The sequence below is a fragment of the Triticum dicoccoides genome, chromosome 2B, assembly GCF_002162155.2.
Source record: "Triticum dicoccoides isolate Atlit2015 ecotype Zavitan chromosome 2B, WEW_v2.0, whole genome shotgun sequence".
NCBI classification, from domain to species: Eukaryota; Viridiplantae; Streptophyta; class Magnoliopsida; order Poales; family Poaceae; genus Triticum; species Triticum dicoccoides.
In genome coordinates this window covers 172,022,467-172,040,438 of record NC_041383.1, presented here as the reverse complement: position 1 = coordinate 172,040,438, position 17,972 = coordinate 172,022,467, and the positions used below count along the sequence as shown (strand labels likewise).

General features: G+C 43.9%; 2 protein-coding genes across 4 annotated transcripts; one reads left to right on the top strand and one right to left on the bottom strand.

Moving 5' to 3' along the window:
- Positions 1 to 4,672: 4,672 nt before the first annotated feature.
- LOC119362857 (anaphase-promoting complex subunit 13-like) lies at positions 4,673 to 6,786 on the top strand. Of its 2 annotated transcripts, none has more exons than XM_037628129.1 (4): positions 4,673 to 4,847; positions 4,946 to 5,008; positions 6,095 to 6,174; positions 6,467 to 6,786. In XM_037628129.1, the coding sequence occupies exons 1-3, from the start codon at positions 4,766 to 4,768 to the stop codon at positions 6,154 to 6,156; spliced, it is 207 nt and encodes a 68-aa protein (XP_037484026.1). In that variant the 5' UTR covers positions 4,673 to 4,765; the 3' UTR covers positions 6,157 to 6,174; positions 6,467 to 6,786. The 2 variants fall into 2 exon arrangements, with proteins under 2 accessions (XP_037484026.1, XP_037484025.1); XM_037628128.1 differs by having other exon boundaries at positions 6,074 to 6,174.
- A 607-nt stretch (positions 6,787 to 7,393) lies between these two features.
- Positions 7,394 to 16,441, bottom strand: LOC119362856 (DExH-box ATP-dependent RNA helicase DExH10-like). Of its 2 annotated transcripts, none has more exons than XM_037628127.1 (17): positions 16,252 to 16,441; positions 14,708 to 15,724; positions 14,136 to 14,450; positions 13,820 to 13,924; positions 13,646 to 13,714; positions 11,290 to 11,457; positions 11,138 to 11,209; positions 10,948 to 11,064; positions 10,489 to 10,716; positions 10,203 to 10,361; positions 9,748 to 9,837; positions 9,565 to 9,660; positions 9,340 to 9,493; positions 9,108 to 9,256; positions 8,925 to 9,020; positions 8,621 to 8,713; positions 7,394 to 7,779 (listed from the first exon to the last, which is right to left on the bottom strand). In XM_037628127.1, exons 2-17 carry the CDS (start codon positions 15,704 to 15,706, stop codon positions 7,669 to 7,671), a joined length of 3,021 nt encoding a protein of 1,006 aa, XP_037484024.1. In that variant the 5' UTR covers positions 15,707 to 15,724; positions 16,252 to 16,441; the 3' UTR covers positions 7,394 to 7,668. The 2 variants fall into 2 exon arrangements, with proteins under 2 accessions (XP_037484024.1, XP_037484022.1); XM_037628125.1 differs by having other exon boundaries at positions 14,708 to 15,720.
- Between the last annotated feature and the right edge of the window lie 1,531 nt (positions 16,442 to 17,972).

Genomic DNA, 17,972 nt, shown 5'->3' with positions numbered 1-17,972 from the left:
AGGAAATATTTCTCGATTATGGAGGTGATAAAAGAGCCCGCCGTAAAAGTTACATCGCTGCAAGCTTTTACACCGATCCAGATGAACTCTAAGTCTCGATCTGGATACATATTGAAAGTGGGAGCAATTAGCTAGAATAGCTCCGTGCAGAGCATTGTGAACATAGAATATTTGCAAAATACATACGGCTCTGAATGTGACAGACCCGTTGACTAAGCTTCTCTCACGAGCAAAACATAATCACACCTTAATACTCTTTTGGGTGTTAATCACATAAGCGATGTGAACTAGATTGTTGACTCTAGTAAACCCTTTGGGTGTTGATCACATGACGATGTGAACTATGGGTGTTAATCATATACAGATATGAATATTGGTGTTAAATCACATGGCGATGTGAACTAGATTATTGACTCTAGTGCAAGTGGGAGACTGAAGGAAATATGCCCTAGAGGCAATAATAAAGTTATTATTTATTTCCTTATATCATGATAAATGTTTATTATTCATGCTAGAATTGTATTAACCGGAAACATAATACATGTGTGAATACATAGACAAACTATAGTCACTAGTATGCCTCTACTTGACTAGCTCATTAATCAAAGATGGTTATGTTTCCTAACCATAGACATGTGTTGTCATTTGATTAGTGGGATCACATCATTAGAAGAATGATGTGATTGACATGACCCATTCCGTTAGCCTAGCACTTAATCGTTTAGTATACTGCTATTGCTTTCTTCATGACTTATACATGTTCCTGTAACTATGAGATTATGCAACTCCCGTTTACCGGAGGAACACTTTGGGTGCTACCAAACGTCACAACGTAACTGGGTGATTATAAAGGAGTACTACAGGTGTCTCCGAAGGTACATGTTGAGTTGGCGTATTTCGAGATTAGGTTTTGTCACTCCGATTGTCGGAGAGGTATCTCTGGGCCCTCTCGGTAATGCACATCACTATAAGCCTTGCAAGCAATGTAGCTAATGAGTTAGTTACAGAATGATGCATTACATAACGAGTAAAGAGACTTGCCGGTAACGAGATTGAACTAGGTATTGGGATACCGACGATCGAATCTCGGGCAAGTAACATACCGATGACAAAGGGAACAACGTATGTTGTTATGCGGTTTGACTGATAAAGATCTTCGTAGAATATGTGGGAGCCAATATGAGCATCCAGGTTCCGCTATTGGTTATTGACCAAGAATAGTTCTAGGTCATGTCTACATTGTTCTCGAACCCGTAGGGTCCGCACGCTTAAGGTTTTGATGACAGTTATATATGAGTTTATGAGTTTTGATGTACCGAAGGAGTTCGGAGTCCCGGATGAGATCAGGGACATGACGAGGAGTCTCAAAATGGTCGAGACATACAGATCGATATATTGGACGACTATATTCGGAGTTCGGAAAGGTTCCGAATGATTCGGGTATTTTTCGAAGTACCGGAGAGTTACGGGAATTCGCCGGGGAGTATATGGGCCTTATTGGGCCATACGGGAATAGAGGAGAGAGGCCGAAAGGAAGGAGGCGCGCAGCCCCCCTCTGGTTCGAATCGGACAAGGGGTGCGGCCCCCTTTTCCTTCCTCCTCTCCCCCTCTTTCCCCCTTCTCCTACTCCAACAAGGAAGGAGGGAGTCCTACTCCCGGTGGGAGTAGGACTCCCCTTGGCACGCCCCTCCTAGGCCGGCCGCCCCCTCCTCCCTTGCTCCTTTATATATGGGGGCAGGGGGGCACCTCTAGGCACAACAACACAAGTTGATCTACAGATCGTTCCTTAGCCGTGTGCGGTGCCCCCCTCCACCATATTCCACCTCGGTCATATTGTCGCAGAGTTTAGGCGAAGCCCTGCGCCGGTAGAACATCATCATCGCCACCACGCCGTCGTGCTGACGGAACTCATCTCCGGAGCTTCGCTGGATCGAAGGCCGGAGATCGTCATCGAGCTGAACGTATGCTGAACTCGGAGGCCCCGTGCGTTCGGTGCTTGGATCGGTCGGATCGTGAAGACGTACGACTACATCAACCGCGTTGTGCTAACGCTTCCGCTTACGGTCTACGAGGGTACGTGGACATACACTCTCCCCTCTCGTTGTTATACCATCACCATGATCTTGCGTGTGCGTAGGAATTTTTTTGAAATTACTACGTTCCCCAACAACTACCCTCTGGGCAAATTAGAGGATACAGTCTTCACTGGAAATGCATCCTCGTCGTGGCAAGCTATCAGTTATGGGTTGGAATTGTTGAAAAGGGGTCTTGTTTGGAGAGTTGGCAACGGCAGAAGTATTCGTGTCTGGAGGGATAACTGGATCCCCAGACCTTATTCTTATAAACCTATATCCCCCCAGGGTAGGTGCCGGATTCGGTTTGTCTCGGGTTTCCTAAACCAGAATGGATCGTGGAACTATGGGCTCCTAAATTTCGTTGAAGCGCATGTACAAGAGATAACAAAGATCAGGGCGTCACCGAGGCTGGATGATGATGTGTTAGCTTGGGGCCCTGGGAAATATGGTGTGTTCACTGTAAAATCGGCTTATACTATGGCTTTTGAGGAAGCACACTGCGACACTGATGTATCATCAAGTTCGTCTCCTTCAGGCCAGAGAAAATGCTGGGATTTCATATGGAAAAGCTGGGCGCCACCGGCGGTAAAGAACTTTGCTTGGAGGCTTGCCACCAACTCACTTCCAACTTGGCATAAGAAGCATAAGATTGGCCTCGAGGTAGTTAGCAGATGCCCAGTTCGCGGGGTGGAAGAGGAGGACAATTTCCATCCTTTTGTTAACTGCCAGCTCGGCCGGGACTTGTACATCGCCTTGAGCAAGATATGGATGATTCCGGAGATTGAGTCTATACAAAACAACGGAAAGGAATGGCTTCTCCATGTACTAGCGCCGCTGAATGATGTGGGGCGAATGATGATCATGATGATTTTTTGGAGGAACTGGTTTGTCCGGAATGAGTTGGTGCATTGCAAGCCTGCTTCGCCCATGGAAGTTTCAGTATGTTTTCTCCGAAGCTACTTGGATACTTTAATTGGGATCAAGCTGAACCCTCGGGCGGACCCAACAAAAGGCAAGTCTCCTATAGTATATGAAAAACCGAGGGTAGATCATACCAGCTCTAATGCCCCAGAAGAGAAGGGATGGTGCCCCCCGGCTAGGGGGTGGATTAAGCTGAACACAGATGGCTCTTTTGTTGCGACTGAGCTAGCAGGAGTTGGAATGATTCTACGGGATCATCGTGGAGGTGTTATCTTCTCTTCTTGCAGGGCCCTGTACTCATGTAGAGATGCCCTGGAGACCGAACTATGTGCATGTATGGAAGGCATTTCATTGGCACTTCAACGCAGTGATCTTTCTATAGTGGTGGAGCTGGATTCACTAGAGGCTGCTACTATGATTTCATGTGAAGCTGTTGATCGATCAATCTATGCATCCATCGTCAGGGAGATAAAGTACTTATTGTCACTTAGACAAACTTGTATTACTCATGTTGTTAGAAATCAGAATAAAGCTAGTGATAGATTAGCATTGTTTGCTAGATCTCAAGGTAGGACCATGACCTGGCTTGGGGCTGGCCCGGATGAGGTGATGAGCATTGTTAACCTCGATTGTAAGAACACCTCGGTTGAGTAATACAAGTTTTGTTTTCGCAAAAAAAAAGACCATGAATTTAATCAAACATTTCAAATCCTCCCGGAGTGTTGTTTTTCCTTCCTTTTTTTTCTTTTCTTTCTTGAAGCTGAAGCTAGGTGATACCTTCACTCGGTGCTTCCGAACAACCACTCTGCCGTCTGTGGTATGTTAGCCTTGTCCCCCTACTTCAATCCCACTGAATAGTTGCCTCCACCACTATCATTTCCCATTTTGCTACTCTCAAGCTCTCCTTATATTGTGTTTTATTTTCACCCCATTGTAGGCTTCCTGGTCTCATCGTCGTAGCTACCATGAACATTTCTTGAGGCGGGTGTCATAGCCTTGATCAAACATCCCCTTTTTAAGTCCAAAGTCAAAAGTGTTACCCCGGCCAGCCTCAGATCATCCACCAAGTGTCTTGTTGCTACTTGGATTAATTTCCCTAGCTATAAGTATTCTTGATCTTGTTATAGTCGGGTACCTTCCTCCAATTCTTCCCTTTCCCGCTTCTTTTTGACCTCTCTTTCTCCCCGCCCTGGCCCGGCTTCCCTCCCACAACTCCTCCTCCATATTGGATGGGTATCATGCATTCCTCTTATTAGAGAGCAAACATTTATGACCTTTTGAATCAAATGATTCCCGAAATACATAGATAAAAAACGTACTCTATGATTGAAGTGGAATTCTACATGATTAGAAAACTACATGAGTAATGACCAAAGAGTGTTTTGTCGCACACAAAAAATAAAGAAATCTTACCATAGCTTGAGTGGATGGAAAGTTTTCTCCAAAATAGAGTACAAAGAATCATAAGGATTAAAAAAAACCAGTCATGCAAACCATAATATGAAAACAAATCCTATGAATCAAAGGGGCGTATTCATAAGGGTTTTTCTTTATTTTTCACAAGTGGGGATCGCGAAAATACGGGGCCAGGTCACTAGCCAGTTCCCAGTCTGAGCCGAATTCCGGCCCAAAACCACACGGGCCGGCTAAATAAAGCCCCTTCGTTTCGTCCAAACTGCAGGCCCCATTCCGACCGAAGGACACGACTCCGGTAGCCAGGTAGCGGCGGCCGACGGGAGAGCAGAGGAGACGACGCGGCGGAGGAGAAGATGGGCGACCAGAGCCTGAGCCTGGGCATCCTCATCGACATCGTCGACGAGCAGTGGATGCGCGACACCCTCCCCGCCGACGGTACGCACGCCCTCCCCTCCTCCCCCTCCCTTTCCGCGCCCGGCGACCTAGCCGAGTAGCCCGAGCCGATCCGCTCACGCAATGGTTTCCTCCTGCAGATATCCCCGTGCCACCGGCGATGGCCGTGAAGACCGAGGACACCGAGGACCCGGCACCCGCAAGTACGCCCGCGCTCCGCCTCCCTTTCTATCACCTTCTCTTGCGCAGTCCGTGACTTGTGGTGATGAGTTTGAGATCAATTCCGATCTGCATCCGGCCTTCACCGGGATGCGAACCCCGCTTGCGCTTGGACAGTTAGGTAATAGGCACAGCCACAGAGCTCGTAGATTGGGATGCTAGGTTAATTTGTGCAACTAAACTGCTACTTAGAACTGCCATTAGCCAATAACTTCCCAAACAAAATGAAGGCATTAGGCTACAGGGCTGCATCATGCTGCGCTGCTAGTTAGGGAAATGCGTCTGTTGTAGGGCATCTTACTGATTATATGCTGTGGCTGCTAGTTATGGAAATGTGCCTGGTTGCGAGGCATTAGGCCATAAACTTCCATTACACCAGTGATATGCTACTTTTCTGCTCTTGCTGGTGTGCGCCCTTAGATTACCAAATCCCAATAGCATGATTGTTTATAGCATATAACAAAAGTGAGCTGCCATTTTTCACTAGAGCCACATCATGAAATTCTGTTATTTCTAGTGCTCTTGTAACCATCTACTCTCATACCAGGATTTTCTTGGCTGTCATTGCACTCACTTTGGTGTTTAACATGGATGTCTAAGTTTGTTGATTTATTTAGCAGTAAACTATTAACCACAATCAAATGCTTAGCCCAAGTCCGACTGGAGTACATGATTTCTGTTAGCAAATTTTCCATATAACTTATTTCAATTGGTCAACTAATATTATTTCCAGTTTCAGAAACTAGTATTGAAAGTGGTTCCTAATGCAATTTCAAATTGTCTCCCGGTCATAAAATTTTCACTGCATACTTGCATCTTTACTCTTTGAGGAAACTTGGACCGTAAAAACACCTTGAACTCAATTTCATTTTAATATGAGTGTCTGCTTGATTGCTAGGCATAAGTAACACTCCACTGCATTTCTGAGCAATACAAATGGTTGAAGTCGAATGCTTTACACTGTTATGCCATCGTTTAGAAATTTGAATGTAAAATCTTTCTTATCCATATGGTCTTAACAGCTGGTATAATATTGCAATTCTTGATAGGAATTATTTTATACCCAACAGATCAGGAAAGCCAGCCAGCACAAGGGGACGTATGGAGGGATTTTGCCTTGGAGAATATCTAACTGCTTATGATCTACAAGGTAAGAACATTGCTGGTTTAAGTGCAAGCTGACATGGTACAATGATACATTAACGCAGCATACATACACCCAAAAAATGCTGTTAGGATAAACCTTGTGCTTGTCGATAGAGTGATCATTATTCACTATCATGTTTTTCATAAGCATTTTCCATATGAAGTCTATTAGTTTCCGTGCATAGCATCTTCTTGGCTAGATACTGAATTTTATGATGAAGATATGCTGTCATGTGGTTTGTGTAGCAGAGCCCGTGCGCTAATCTGTCCATGTTCTAACTTGGTATGAACTGCAGTGCTTCAAGGAATCAAGATGCTGCTGGAATTCTAGGAGCTGCACGGCGTACTCTGTAGATGTTTCTTAAATCCAGTGGATGAACTAGTGTTGTGTCTCTGGTTGAACTGTACTGTGTCATGGCAATATGTAAATGCTCCAGATATTGGTAGCATGATGATGGAATTGGACATTGTCAGAAACTAGATTATGTAGCCTGTTCTTAATTCTGGAGGCGATAATTTGAGCTGTTTGGCTATGTATGGATTTCCTGGCATAGAACATTTGCTTGCTATTGTTTCTTAAACTGCTTTAATGCCTTCACCTCTGAAGGCCAGTTCAGCTTGGAATGTTTGAATAAAGGGCTCGCCGGCTTGGGAGAGTTTGGCGGCCAAAATTACTGGTTTTGTAATGGTAAGGTCACAGTTTGATCACACACTTCTTAAACTCGCAAACACTTGAACTTTAGTACACCTTTGTACGTTAGTACTTCCTCCGTCCCAAAATAAGTGTCTTGACCGTAGGGACACTTATCTTGACCTTAGGGACACTTATTTTGGGACGAAGGGAGTACAAAGTTGAGACACTTATTTTAAGACAGAGGGAGTAAAATTGAGTTTGACATTGTAAACTCCATGCATAAAGACCCATAATTCAACAATTCTGCCATAACTTTCCGAAAACTTTGACGTCCAGTTCTCACGGAAAAATATGGCGATCTCCAACTTAAATGATCACCATCTCAATATACAATAGCTCCTGTTAGAAACATAACGCCATGGACTGATATATCACGTTCGTTCAGCATTGCAGTCATTTCTCCCCAAAGCATCTTCATGGGCATGACCTTTCAGTAACCAACTAGACTCCATAACACAGGCCGTGGAAATGTAAAGAGTAGCTTGATGAAAACGCATCCAAAACCTGATAACCACATCATCACACATAGTAATGGGAAAAACGAGACAGGTATAATACTATTTTGTGCCATTTCAGACATCGGACCACTTACAAAAAAATGTTGATGTATAGCAGATTGCTTCTAATCTTCTGATGAAACAGTTGCGGCCTAAGGGTTTACTAAAGTTGAAGGTTACATCTCCATCCTACGCTGCAACATATGAGGGCTACATCCCAATGCCATGTCAAAGACAAAATATAAGACTGCTACATTTGCTCTGCTAACATATACCCCGTATGGTACAACTGCTGGAGCTCCACAGATCACAGGTACAATGAGTTGGCAAACATGATACCCCGACGCAAGCTTTCGCTCGCCAACCCAAACTTCTTCTCAAGGTTTACCTCCCCAACGGCTTCAGCAGCAGCTTTTAGCTGGTATAAACAGATTCACATGGTCAGTTGGTTCGAGAAGTAAAACAATAAACGTCTACCTCTATTGACTGTGTACAGACTTGGGAGCAGGAAAATGAAGTGGTAGGCATGCAGAAAAGGGCATAGAAGAAAGTGGATGTCAGTCACAATTACTACGTGACATAACAAGAACTAGGGAAACATAGTCAATCTCTACAGAAGCAACATAGGCATGTAGCTACATTTCTTTGTACAGAGGCAGCACAAGTCAACCTCTACATCCGAATAAATGCCAGCTACTTGCTACGCCAAGCAAGCTATGAAATCAGGCAGTACGACAATTGAAGTTGGTTTAGCTTTTTTTGTGAGTAATTGAGCCATGCAATGATTTCGCCTAGACTTCAACTTGTACGTCATATTCGGCCGTGTCACAGTGAAAGTAAACTTCCTCGACACGGATGCACATTGATCCGAAGGGGATATTCAAAGGCAGACAATTTGATTTACTTGCACATTGATCCAAACAGGACATTCAATGCCAGACATTCCGATTGTCCAAGTGATTTACTGCTTCCTTTCCTAAATAGAGTATGTGTCGTCTTACAAAGCATGCAGTCAAACTGTATAGCTTTGACTGTTAAAATAATTATAAATATTCACATTGGTAGGGAAAATAATACTTTTAGATTTTTCATGAAAAATAACTTCACAAAATGAAAATTTCCATATTTTTTACAAGCATATACATGTATAAAGTAACAGTCATAGATGTATGTTGGAGACCATATCAATATCCCAAATGACATGTATCTGCGAATGGAGAGAGCAGGTACTGATAGGGCGTAGCATACGCAACACGTACCTGATTTAGAAATTCATCCAGCCTCCTAACTAGCCGTATGATGCTTCCTTCAAAAATGTCAGTCATTTCTATCACCTCTCCAAAGGTCGCGCCCTGTGTGAACATGATAATCAGGAATCGATATAGAGCTAAAGAAATTGCAACAGAATTAACCATGTAGAGTAACATTGCATCTGATGGGGTGATTAGGCATGATAATGATCAAATATCACAATTGGAAATAAGATTTCATCAATGGATGGAAATTTCCGAAAAGACGAAAAATGTATGGCATCACAAACTGCACATGCATAGTCTGACCAACCTTTGACCAGCAGTATATGACATCCATCAGATAGGGTTTACAAGTTGATTCAACGTATTCCTCCACATTTACGTCCAATTTGCATTCTCGTTGTACCTAAAACAAGAATGAGAAATCAGAGATCCCACTACAAGTACAAGGACTAGTGAGATAGTAAATAGTGGTGATACAACAAGTATGCACCTCAGCTATTTTTCTTGCAGCCTCCGAGAGTTGCATCATTGGCTTAGAAAGCTCATTTCTCAGGCGTATTTGCTCACTTGACTTCTCACACGGTACAAAGCAGCTAACAACAGAAGCAACTTGATGGTGATCAAGTTCATTAAATGTACCTAGTCACGTACAGCATATTAATGCAATCCTGAATATAAAGTACAAAAAAGAAACTGAACATGGTATCGTATTAAGCAGGTACCGTTGAACATAAGTTCAGTGATAAGCAGCTCATCCCCAGTGTCTATTAAACAGGCAGCACGTCCCTTTAGCTGGAGAACACCATCCGTGTCAATGTGACCAAGCATCTTTAGAACGCGAGACCGGTTCTTTAGTTCATCCCTAAATTTTTGCAGCTGAATGGAGAAAAACGTAAGAACACATTTAGCTCTGTACGAACGATCAAGTATACAAAGAATTAACCAACCTGTGAATCCCGCATCTTTGACTTTAGTTGTTGAATTTCATGATTCAGTTCAGCCTTTCTTTGGTACCATGACAGTTGCTGCTCACTTTGATCAGACTAAGACACAAAAATAGCAAAAAATAAGCGGGTCACAGTACAAAAGGACTGGACATTTCTTAATTGAAAGGTGATGACAAGGCATACCTTATTAAGTGGATGAGAACATAATTTCTGCTCGAGACCATCAAGTTTATGAACCAAGTCAACTAATTCAGGTTCTTCAATACCCATGTCCTATTAATTGTATCAGATTATATCAGAATATCAAAGAGATCACTTTACAATGCCAGATGATAAGAAAATATGCTCCCAGGAACTGGACCAGCTAAATACGACAGAAAAAAAAAGGACAACAGAAGGTAGAGCACAAGAGGACATCAAAGGATATTGTTATTTGAGCTATTGCATCTGTGTTCTCTGCCTGTGTATCATGTGTGGGTGAGTGGCATGCTAAGTGCCAAAAAAATGCCCATCTAAATCCTGATGAGATATTTTGCAGTGTTTCTTTTTCCGGAATTTCCGCTCTCTAGACAGAAATGTCACTTGCAGTGAAACATTAATAAGATTAAAAAGCGGCATCATGTAAGAAGAATTTTCACCGTAATTGGATGTAGCTTTGGAAGCCCTTGGGGGTAACGTTTTCCTAGTTCTTGAACTGCAAAGAGTATGTTTTGTCTCGCTTCAGGTGGTCGTAGATCAGTTGGAATGCTGATTCTAACACTGCTTAGACCAGATAATAAAGGTAATGGTACAGGCACCTGCATAAACCTCAGCATTAGTCAAAAATAGTTTTGGGGTATACTTAGATGACCATCATAACGTTAGTCCAGTGAACTGAAAAGATATGCCACCAATTAAAACCCTTAATCATGTGCTTCAACTTACCACATGCATTTCTCCCTTCTCCCCTTGGCGAGGTGGGCATGGCTTTGAACGTGGTCCATTGGCTCCATTCTCACTTGAACTTGAAGAACAATGAAGCAAGGTATCCACTATATAGTTATTGCGAGGTGCACTTAATGCAGGGGGGAGAGTACTAGATGCTGGAGGTTTCTTCACAACATTTACGACCACACCCCACCCCCAGTCTGTTGAGCCATCTCTGACTTTAACCTGCCATGAAGCAAAAATTGCTGAGTGCAAGGGAATTTGTGCAAATTTTATAAAACCAACATCACAAGTCAAAACAAAGCAGCAGTTCAACAAATAAAATAAAATGGTGAACATAACTAGATACAGCATTCCTGCTGTAGTGCTGTCAAGTTCAAATATATCAAGCATTAATGAACATGTATGTCTCATCCTCAAGAAAGAACAGAATCTATGAGAAATAGAGTTGCGTACCAGCCTTCCAGGGACCAAATATAACAAAGCTCTCTCTGGTCTAATCATCTCAGACATGATTTTCTTTTCAAGTTCAGATATATCAAGCCCTAACTTGTGATACTCGGCAAGATCATTCTGTACAGAGAAGTGTTAAGACGTTAGTCAAGCAGAAGAACAGTTATGCATTATTATAATTAAAATAGCATACCTCTCCAGAAGAGTCCAGCAATGTAGCTTCATTTTCCAACTTTGTAATCTTCTGAATGACTTCAGGTAATGCCTGAAGAGCAAGGGAAGCTAATATTTGACATTGCCAAGGAAATGTCAGGAGAGGCATCTATAAGAGGTCCTGAGACAAACCTTTTCATACTGAAACTGGTGGAATGAATTCCGGATCACATGTTCAGCAGTAAATTGGCCCTCCGCACGACTCAGTAAATTCAGAATAGTGTAGTAGCTCAGTCGAAAAGTACTGATGAGAGGCGCTGGTTTACCTAACACCATGTCCTTGATAACACTCATTTCCATCTGTAAATTTAACTCATATTAAGACCAAGCAAAAGTCAGACTAAAGGAAGCACATGAGCACACCACAAAAGCTCAGTGTATTTAAGTTGCATAAGAACCACGGCTTACAAAACAAATCTTGATATAGTGTCTTGATATGGAAGGCAATTCAAGCATGAATATGGAATGAAATAAGTGTCTTGAAGGACAGCTCCAATAGCGCAAAGTGAATGTTAACACAACTACTAAGAAGTCAGAACAAATTAAATGCATAACTACTGCAACTGCAAGCTAAGTGAATATCGATATGAGAATTAAATTCAAATATGAACATGGAACGCCATCTCTTGGGTGCACGACTTCAACAGCACAAAATGAGACTCAACACAACTACTCAGAGGTGAGAGGTTGGTACAGGTCATATATCTTTCAAATGTAAAGTCTTAAAACACATCTTAACTGATAGTGACATCAGGTAGTCCTGCATGTCACTGCATAGGAATAACGATGAAACTGTTACCCTGTGTTTGGATGTTTGTATTGGAGGCCTCCGTATTGAATTGGTTTCAATTCCAATTCAGTGAGGAAACTGTAATTTACACGAATACGAATTCGCTTGTTTGGATGCCCATTGAATTAGCTCATGGAAACTCAGTGAAATTTCAACACCAAATCATGTTTGGATGGCAAACTATGGAAGTAGATAGTGTTTTGTTCCAAATGCATCAAATCAAAATTTGTAAAGTTCGTGACTATAATGGAATGATTATATAGCAATACAAATTAAATAATGTTCCAGAAATGCATGACGGCACCATACGGCTAGATTTTTTTTACAAACGTCATCATTTTCCGGCTGTATATTACCAGCCCCGGATGGAAACCACTGTGACATTATACAATCGCAAAATGCTGTTTGGAAACTCCATGGCTAGAGGTTACAGGTGAGCTGGTTCACGGTCCCTTTGCTCGCCTTGATTGATGCTAACTCATACGGAAACACGCCAGTAGAGTCCAGCTTGCTACCCATCGCTGGTGAAGGCCTTGACGCGCGCATGCAACCGGCCCGCGTCGGCGTCGCACCGGCAGGCGCTCCTGTAGGCTCACTGTCGCTCCGTGTAAAATGCGGTGTCAGCTGCGGCTCGATCCTGAGCACGCCGGAGAGCTGTACCACCGAGGGAGCAGGGTAACGTCTGCCTCCAGGAGCTTGGTTCCGATACATCTGGCTCGTTTGTGGATAGCGATGCTGTTTTGAGGCCACTGGACCTACGAGACAGGGAAGGGGAAGAAGGGGATCCAAGGAAGGAGAAGGAGAAGATGGACGAGGAGATAGGTTCTGGCGGCCAGAATAGACGGGGAGGCACGTTAGGGCCGCTGCAGGCATGGGATGAAATGGCCTGCCGTGGCCGGAGATGGGCAAGATGGAAGGCCTCCGCCGGCCAGAGAGATCCGACGGCGGCTGTCCAGGTCAGGGATAGAGAGGAGGAACGCTGCAGGAGGAGGGAAAGGGGCGGCTGCCGAGGGAGCTTGAAGGTGAGCCGCCGCCGGAGAGAGGAGGAGGGCCCGGGAGTCGGGATGCATATCCGCGCCGCCGGCCGCCGGCCGCCGACGCCTCCTGAAGCTTTTGGTCGCGCGGGGGATGGAGCCAGGTCTCTCGCGGGGCTTCTGTCTCCAATCGTTTTCTTTTGCGGGAGTTGCCGATTCAACCGAAATCGGAGGCAGGGAGCTCTGTATTGAGGGAGGGCTGTGCGGGTGAGAGCGATTTCAGTCTGTATTGGACTCGTTTCAGTCTGGACGTTTCAGTGCGCATCCAAACAGCTGAATTGATACCTAGCTAATACCAAATCCAATTCATATGGGTCAATGCAGACATCCAAACGCAGTGTTATAGTTAAAACTTTAAATACCAAAACTGATAAAAATCTATTGCAATGAGAACCATGACTAGAAGTGAAATAGAAACCATTTGCATCAGACAAAAATAAAGCAGTTATCAGTTGTCACATTTCATTATGCTTATTCAACCCAAAAAGACAACTGCAGGATCTGTATAGGGATGCATTTGATCAAATCATTGTATTAAATGAAGAGACCATTAGGCTTGTTCAGTCAACAAAGAGAAAGCAAAGCTTCTTGCATGATCATAGTGCTTTATAAAACTTATTAAATAAAACAAAGATAGTTGCAACAGAAGACTGCACAGCCTTACCTTCTCATCAATCATTATAACACAAATACCACGTGCATCCATGCCACGTCGACCAGCTCTTCCACTCATCTACAAATGCATACAAAATTATAGTAAGAAGGGCTTGTACAAAATTCAATCGACCTAATAAATCTATCCATATGCCTGACTTCTCTTCATATACAAAATATTTACCTGTATATATTCTCCAGAAGCAATATAGCGGTTACTATCACCGTCCCATTTCTTGACAGATGTGAAGACAACTGTTTTTGCAGGCATGTTCAGGCCCATGGCAAACTGAGGAAATAACAATCATTATCAATCAAATGGTTCCCCTAAAGAGTGTAATATGCATTCCAGAAAGTATAAGACAATAGTTCTCTGACTTTCCGTAGTTCTAAAACAAAAAATAGAAGCCCATTTGAGGAATGTAATTCCCAATTATACTACACGTAAAGGGACAAAATAAGTACAAGGCCAAGCGGGTAATCAGGGTTAAAGGGCACACCGTCTCAGTAGCAAAAAGAGCTTTAACAAGACCTTCTTGGAAGAGCAATTCCACCAGCTCTTTAATTAATGGAAGCAGTCCAGAATGGTGTACTGCAATACCTCGTTTAAGAAGAGGCAACATCAACTCTATAGCAGGTAACCCTCTATCTTCCTCACTTAAACAGAAAATAGCACTACGGAAAACCTGCTCAATGTTATCCTTTTCTTCCTGAGTGTTGAAATCAAGTTTTGACATTGACATGGCATGATGCTCACATTCTCTTCTACTAAAGCTGAAAATTATGACTGGTTGAAACTTGCGGTCCATAATCATCTGCAGAATTGTAATTCAATCGAAATTAGCGAGGATATGATTGGAAAGAATTAAACTAGGTATAAAACATCAACAACTAAACAGTGAATACTGAAAAGTGAGACGTGAACTGCGGCCTAGTTTCCTAACCCAGTGAGTGGTGAATTACAAAATATCCATGCAAGCTGAAGAAAGTGTAACCATCTATTGTTGATAAATTTAGAAAGCACAATAAGTCCAGAAATTATCTTGCATACAGTATGTCAGTGACTGCCTACCTTGACAATTCTGTATATGTCAGATGTTCCAGAAGCATTTCCACCTTTTGCGATTCGGCCACTGGCTTTAGGCCCACCGCCCTTCCTCCCATCTGGTTGACTAGGTTGCTTTGCAAATGTGTCTTGCAGCTTTAGAAAATTATCCTCCCTGAACTGACCATTTTCATCCACTACAAGGTAGAGACCAGACCCACCTATTGGGAACACATAGTGCTGTAGCGGTGTTGGCCTGAAGTCTGTGTACACCACATGACAAGGCTGCTTGTGCAGATTGCATATCCACTCAGCGAACTCGGTTGCATTTGACATGGTAGCAGAAAGAAAGACCATCTTGATGGCAGGGGGCAGGAAAACTATACTCTCTTCCCACACAACGCCTCTCTCACGATCCTTCATGTAGTGGATCTCATCAAATATAACCCAACCAACTTCCTTGATCACCTCGGAGCCCCTATAAAGCATCGCCCTCAGGATTTCTGTTGTCATGACCAGGCAAGTAGCATTTGGCTGAAGCGTAACATCACCAGTCATCAATCCAACATCAGAGAACTCCTGACTAAGCTCCCTGTACTTCTGATTACTAAGAGCCTTCAACGGAGAGGTGTATATCACCCTCTGCTTGTCTCTGAACGACATTGCAATGGCGTACTCAGCGATGGCCGTCTTCCCCGCAGAGGTGTGAGCCGAGACCAAGACAGATTCGTTCCGCTCCAGGCACGCAATGGAGATGCTCTGGAAGGGGTCGAGCTGAAACGGGTATGTCTTGGCCATCTCCCCATTAAACGCAGGGTTTGAAAGGGTCCCATGTACGGCCTCATCCTTGGACAAATCGTAGCCATTGGGGACAGCGACCTCATGGATGCACGACCGGGCGAGGTTCGGACGCTTGGCAGTCGAGCCAGGCAGCGACTGCTGCTCGTCCAGAACAGCAGCGGAGGAATTGTCCTCCGAGCTCAGCTCGGGTGCTTTACGCTTGCTGGAATTCTCCACCTCTTCCATTTCTTCGATACAACCTACCTTGTCAGATCAGGAACATGAGTCAATTGCAGCAGGATAACATCAGAAACATTTTAATTGCACCCCTTAAGAGGAAAGGAAACATTACTAGGAGCAGTTACCGCTTAACATGTCAAGAATGCTGAGGATTTGGCAAACGATAGCCAAGTTGCAAGATTCACAATACCACGGTACCAGTAAGAACAAGACTAAAACTCTAAACAATCACAGTGCCAAAAACAGATTATATCCCAACAGTGAACGGTGGATGCTTTCCTATGCGTGGAGTGTCTCAGACAGTTCTCAATTCAATTCCCCCGGGCATATACAGAAATTACTACTTCACCACATCAAGTATTTATAAAAATACACAGAAAATTGCCAGAACAAACGGACTGGGAACATAAAAGCGAAATGAATCAATTCCAGCAAGATAAGCTAAGCAGGGGCAGGAGCGGATCTAGATGGCGCGCGGGTGTGCGCCCGCACACCCTACATTTCTCGAGGTCAGTGGGGTTTAACTAACCATGGATGACACGAGCTCATACCTCAGAGACCAACGGCAAAAATTGCGGGCGGCGTTGGGATAGCAGGGAGGCGACGAGCTTGAGCGGCAACGGCGATGGCGGCGGCGCCCGCGAGCGAGAGGCGGAGGGGTTGGCCGGTTGAGGGTTGGGGGGTTGAGGCGTCGGCGGTCACGGTAAGCTACGGCGCGGCGGCAGCTCTAGGGTACAGAAGAGGAGGTTTTTAGAGCCGCATTGGGGCGGCTTGGAGCCTTTTTTTTTCTCTTGGTGAAGAGACGTGGGCTTGGAACATGAGGCCAGGAGAGGATGTCTAAGGGCCTGCTTTGGTGGCCCAAAACTAATGCAAAAATACGGCCCGGAATTTAGGGAGCAACTAATTAACGAGAGCTCCTTCGGGAGCCTCGCAACGATCAGCGCCACTTGGCGCGCTCACAGCCATTCGTCACATGTCGCACTCTGGGCGCTCCCTTCGGATTTTTTTTATTTTTACGCACGGGTTTTCGGCTTTTTAAACGGTTTTTTCCGGGGGGTTTTGACGTTTTGGTTTTCTACCGGTCTTCCCTAACTTTTCAACCAAATTTTTTTTCGAAAAAAAATAATTTTTTTGCGCAAAAAATACATTTTTTTTCGCGAGAGTCACGGTTTTGTTTTCGCGAGATGCACGGTTGTGCTTTCGCGAGAGGCACCGTGCCTCTTGGAAACGGGAAAAAAAACGTGTTTTCTGTTTTTTTTTCTTTCGCGAGAGGCACGGTTTTGCTTCCGCGAGAGGCACGGTTGTGTTTTCGCGAGAGGCACGGGCGTGCCTCTTTCGGAAAGTAAAAAAATGTTTTTTTTTGTTTTTTTTCTTCCGCGAGAGGCATGGTTGTGCTTTCGCGAGAGGCACGGGCGTGCCTCTTTTGAAAGGGGAAAAAACGTGTTTTCTGTTTTTTTATTTCGCGAGAGGCACGGTTTTGCTTCCGCAAGAGGCACGGTTGTGCTTTCGCGAGAGGCACGAGCGTGCCTCTTTCGGAAGGAAAAAAACGCGTTTTCCGTTTTTTTTTCGCGAGAGACACGGTTGTGATTTCGTCAGAGGCACGGGCGTGCCTCTTTCGAAAAGGGAAAATACCCGATTTTTTCGTCCGGTTTTTCTGTGAAAAAAAAGTTCGTCAAAACCTATCAACATGGGATCTAGTTTTGAAGATCTCTACGCGAGGAATCCAATGATGAAAGCAGTTCAAGATTTGGACGCACGGTTTAAGAGATAAAACGTTTTGAATAAATGGATCTACGAAAAAAGGGAAAACTCCCTGGTTGCAACAAGTGGCGCACATGCAGCGCGCCACTTGTCGCAACCTGGGGGAGTTGGAGTGATCTCCGCAAGGAGTACTCCTTAATTAGTGATTTCGCGGAATATATCCATGCTGTTGGGCTTCGAAATTCGGACACTCTTCTTGGACTCAACTTTTCTGCGAGCTGGCGACCGAGCGGGTGATATGGCCAGCCTGTTAACGTGTTGCAATGTTTTTCGGTTTTGGGACCTAGCCGTTTCTTTCTGGTTTTGAGAACCTTCTAGAAGGTTCCGGAACCGGTTTTTAACTTCCTTTTTCTTTTTGGTCAATTTATCTTTGTTCCTTTTAGTTTATTTCATTTTTCGATTTTTCATTTTTTATTTCCTTTTCTTTCCTTTTTTATTTTCTCTAATTGGTTATTTCTATTTTTCAAGTTTGACTATCAACGGATGTTCGGAAATTTAAAAAATGTTACCC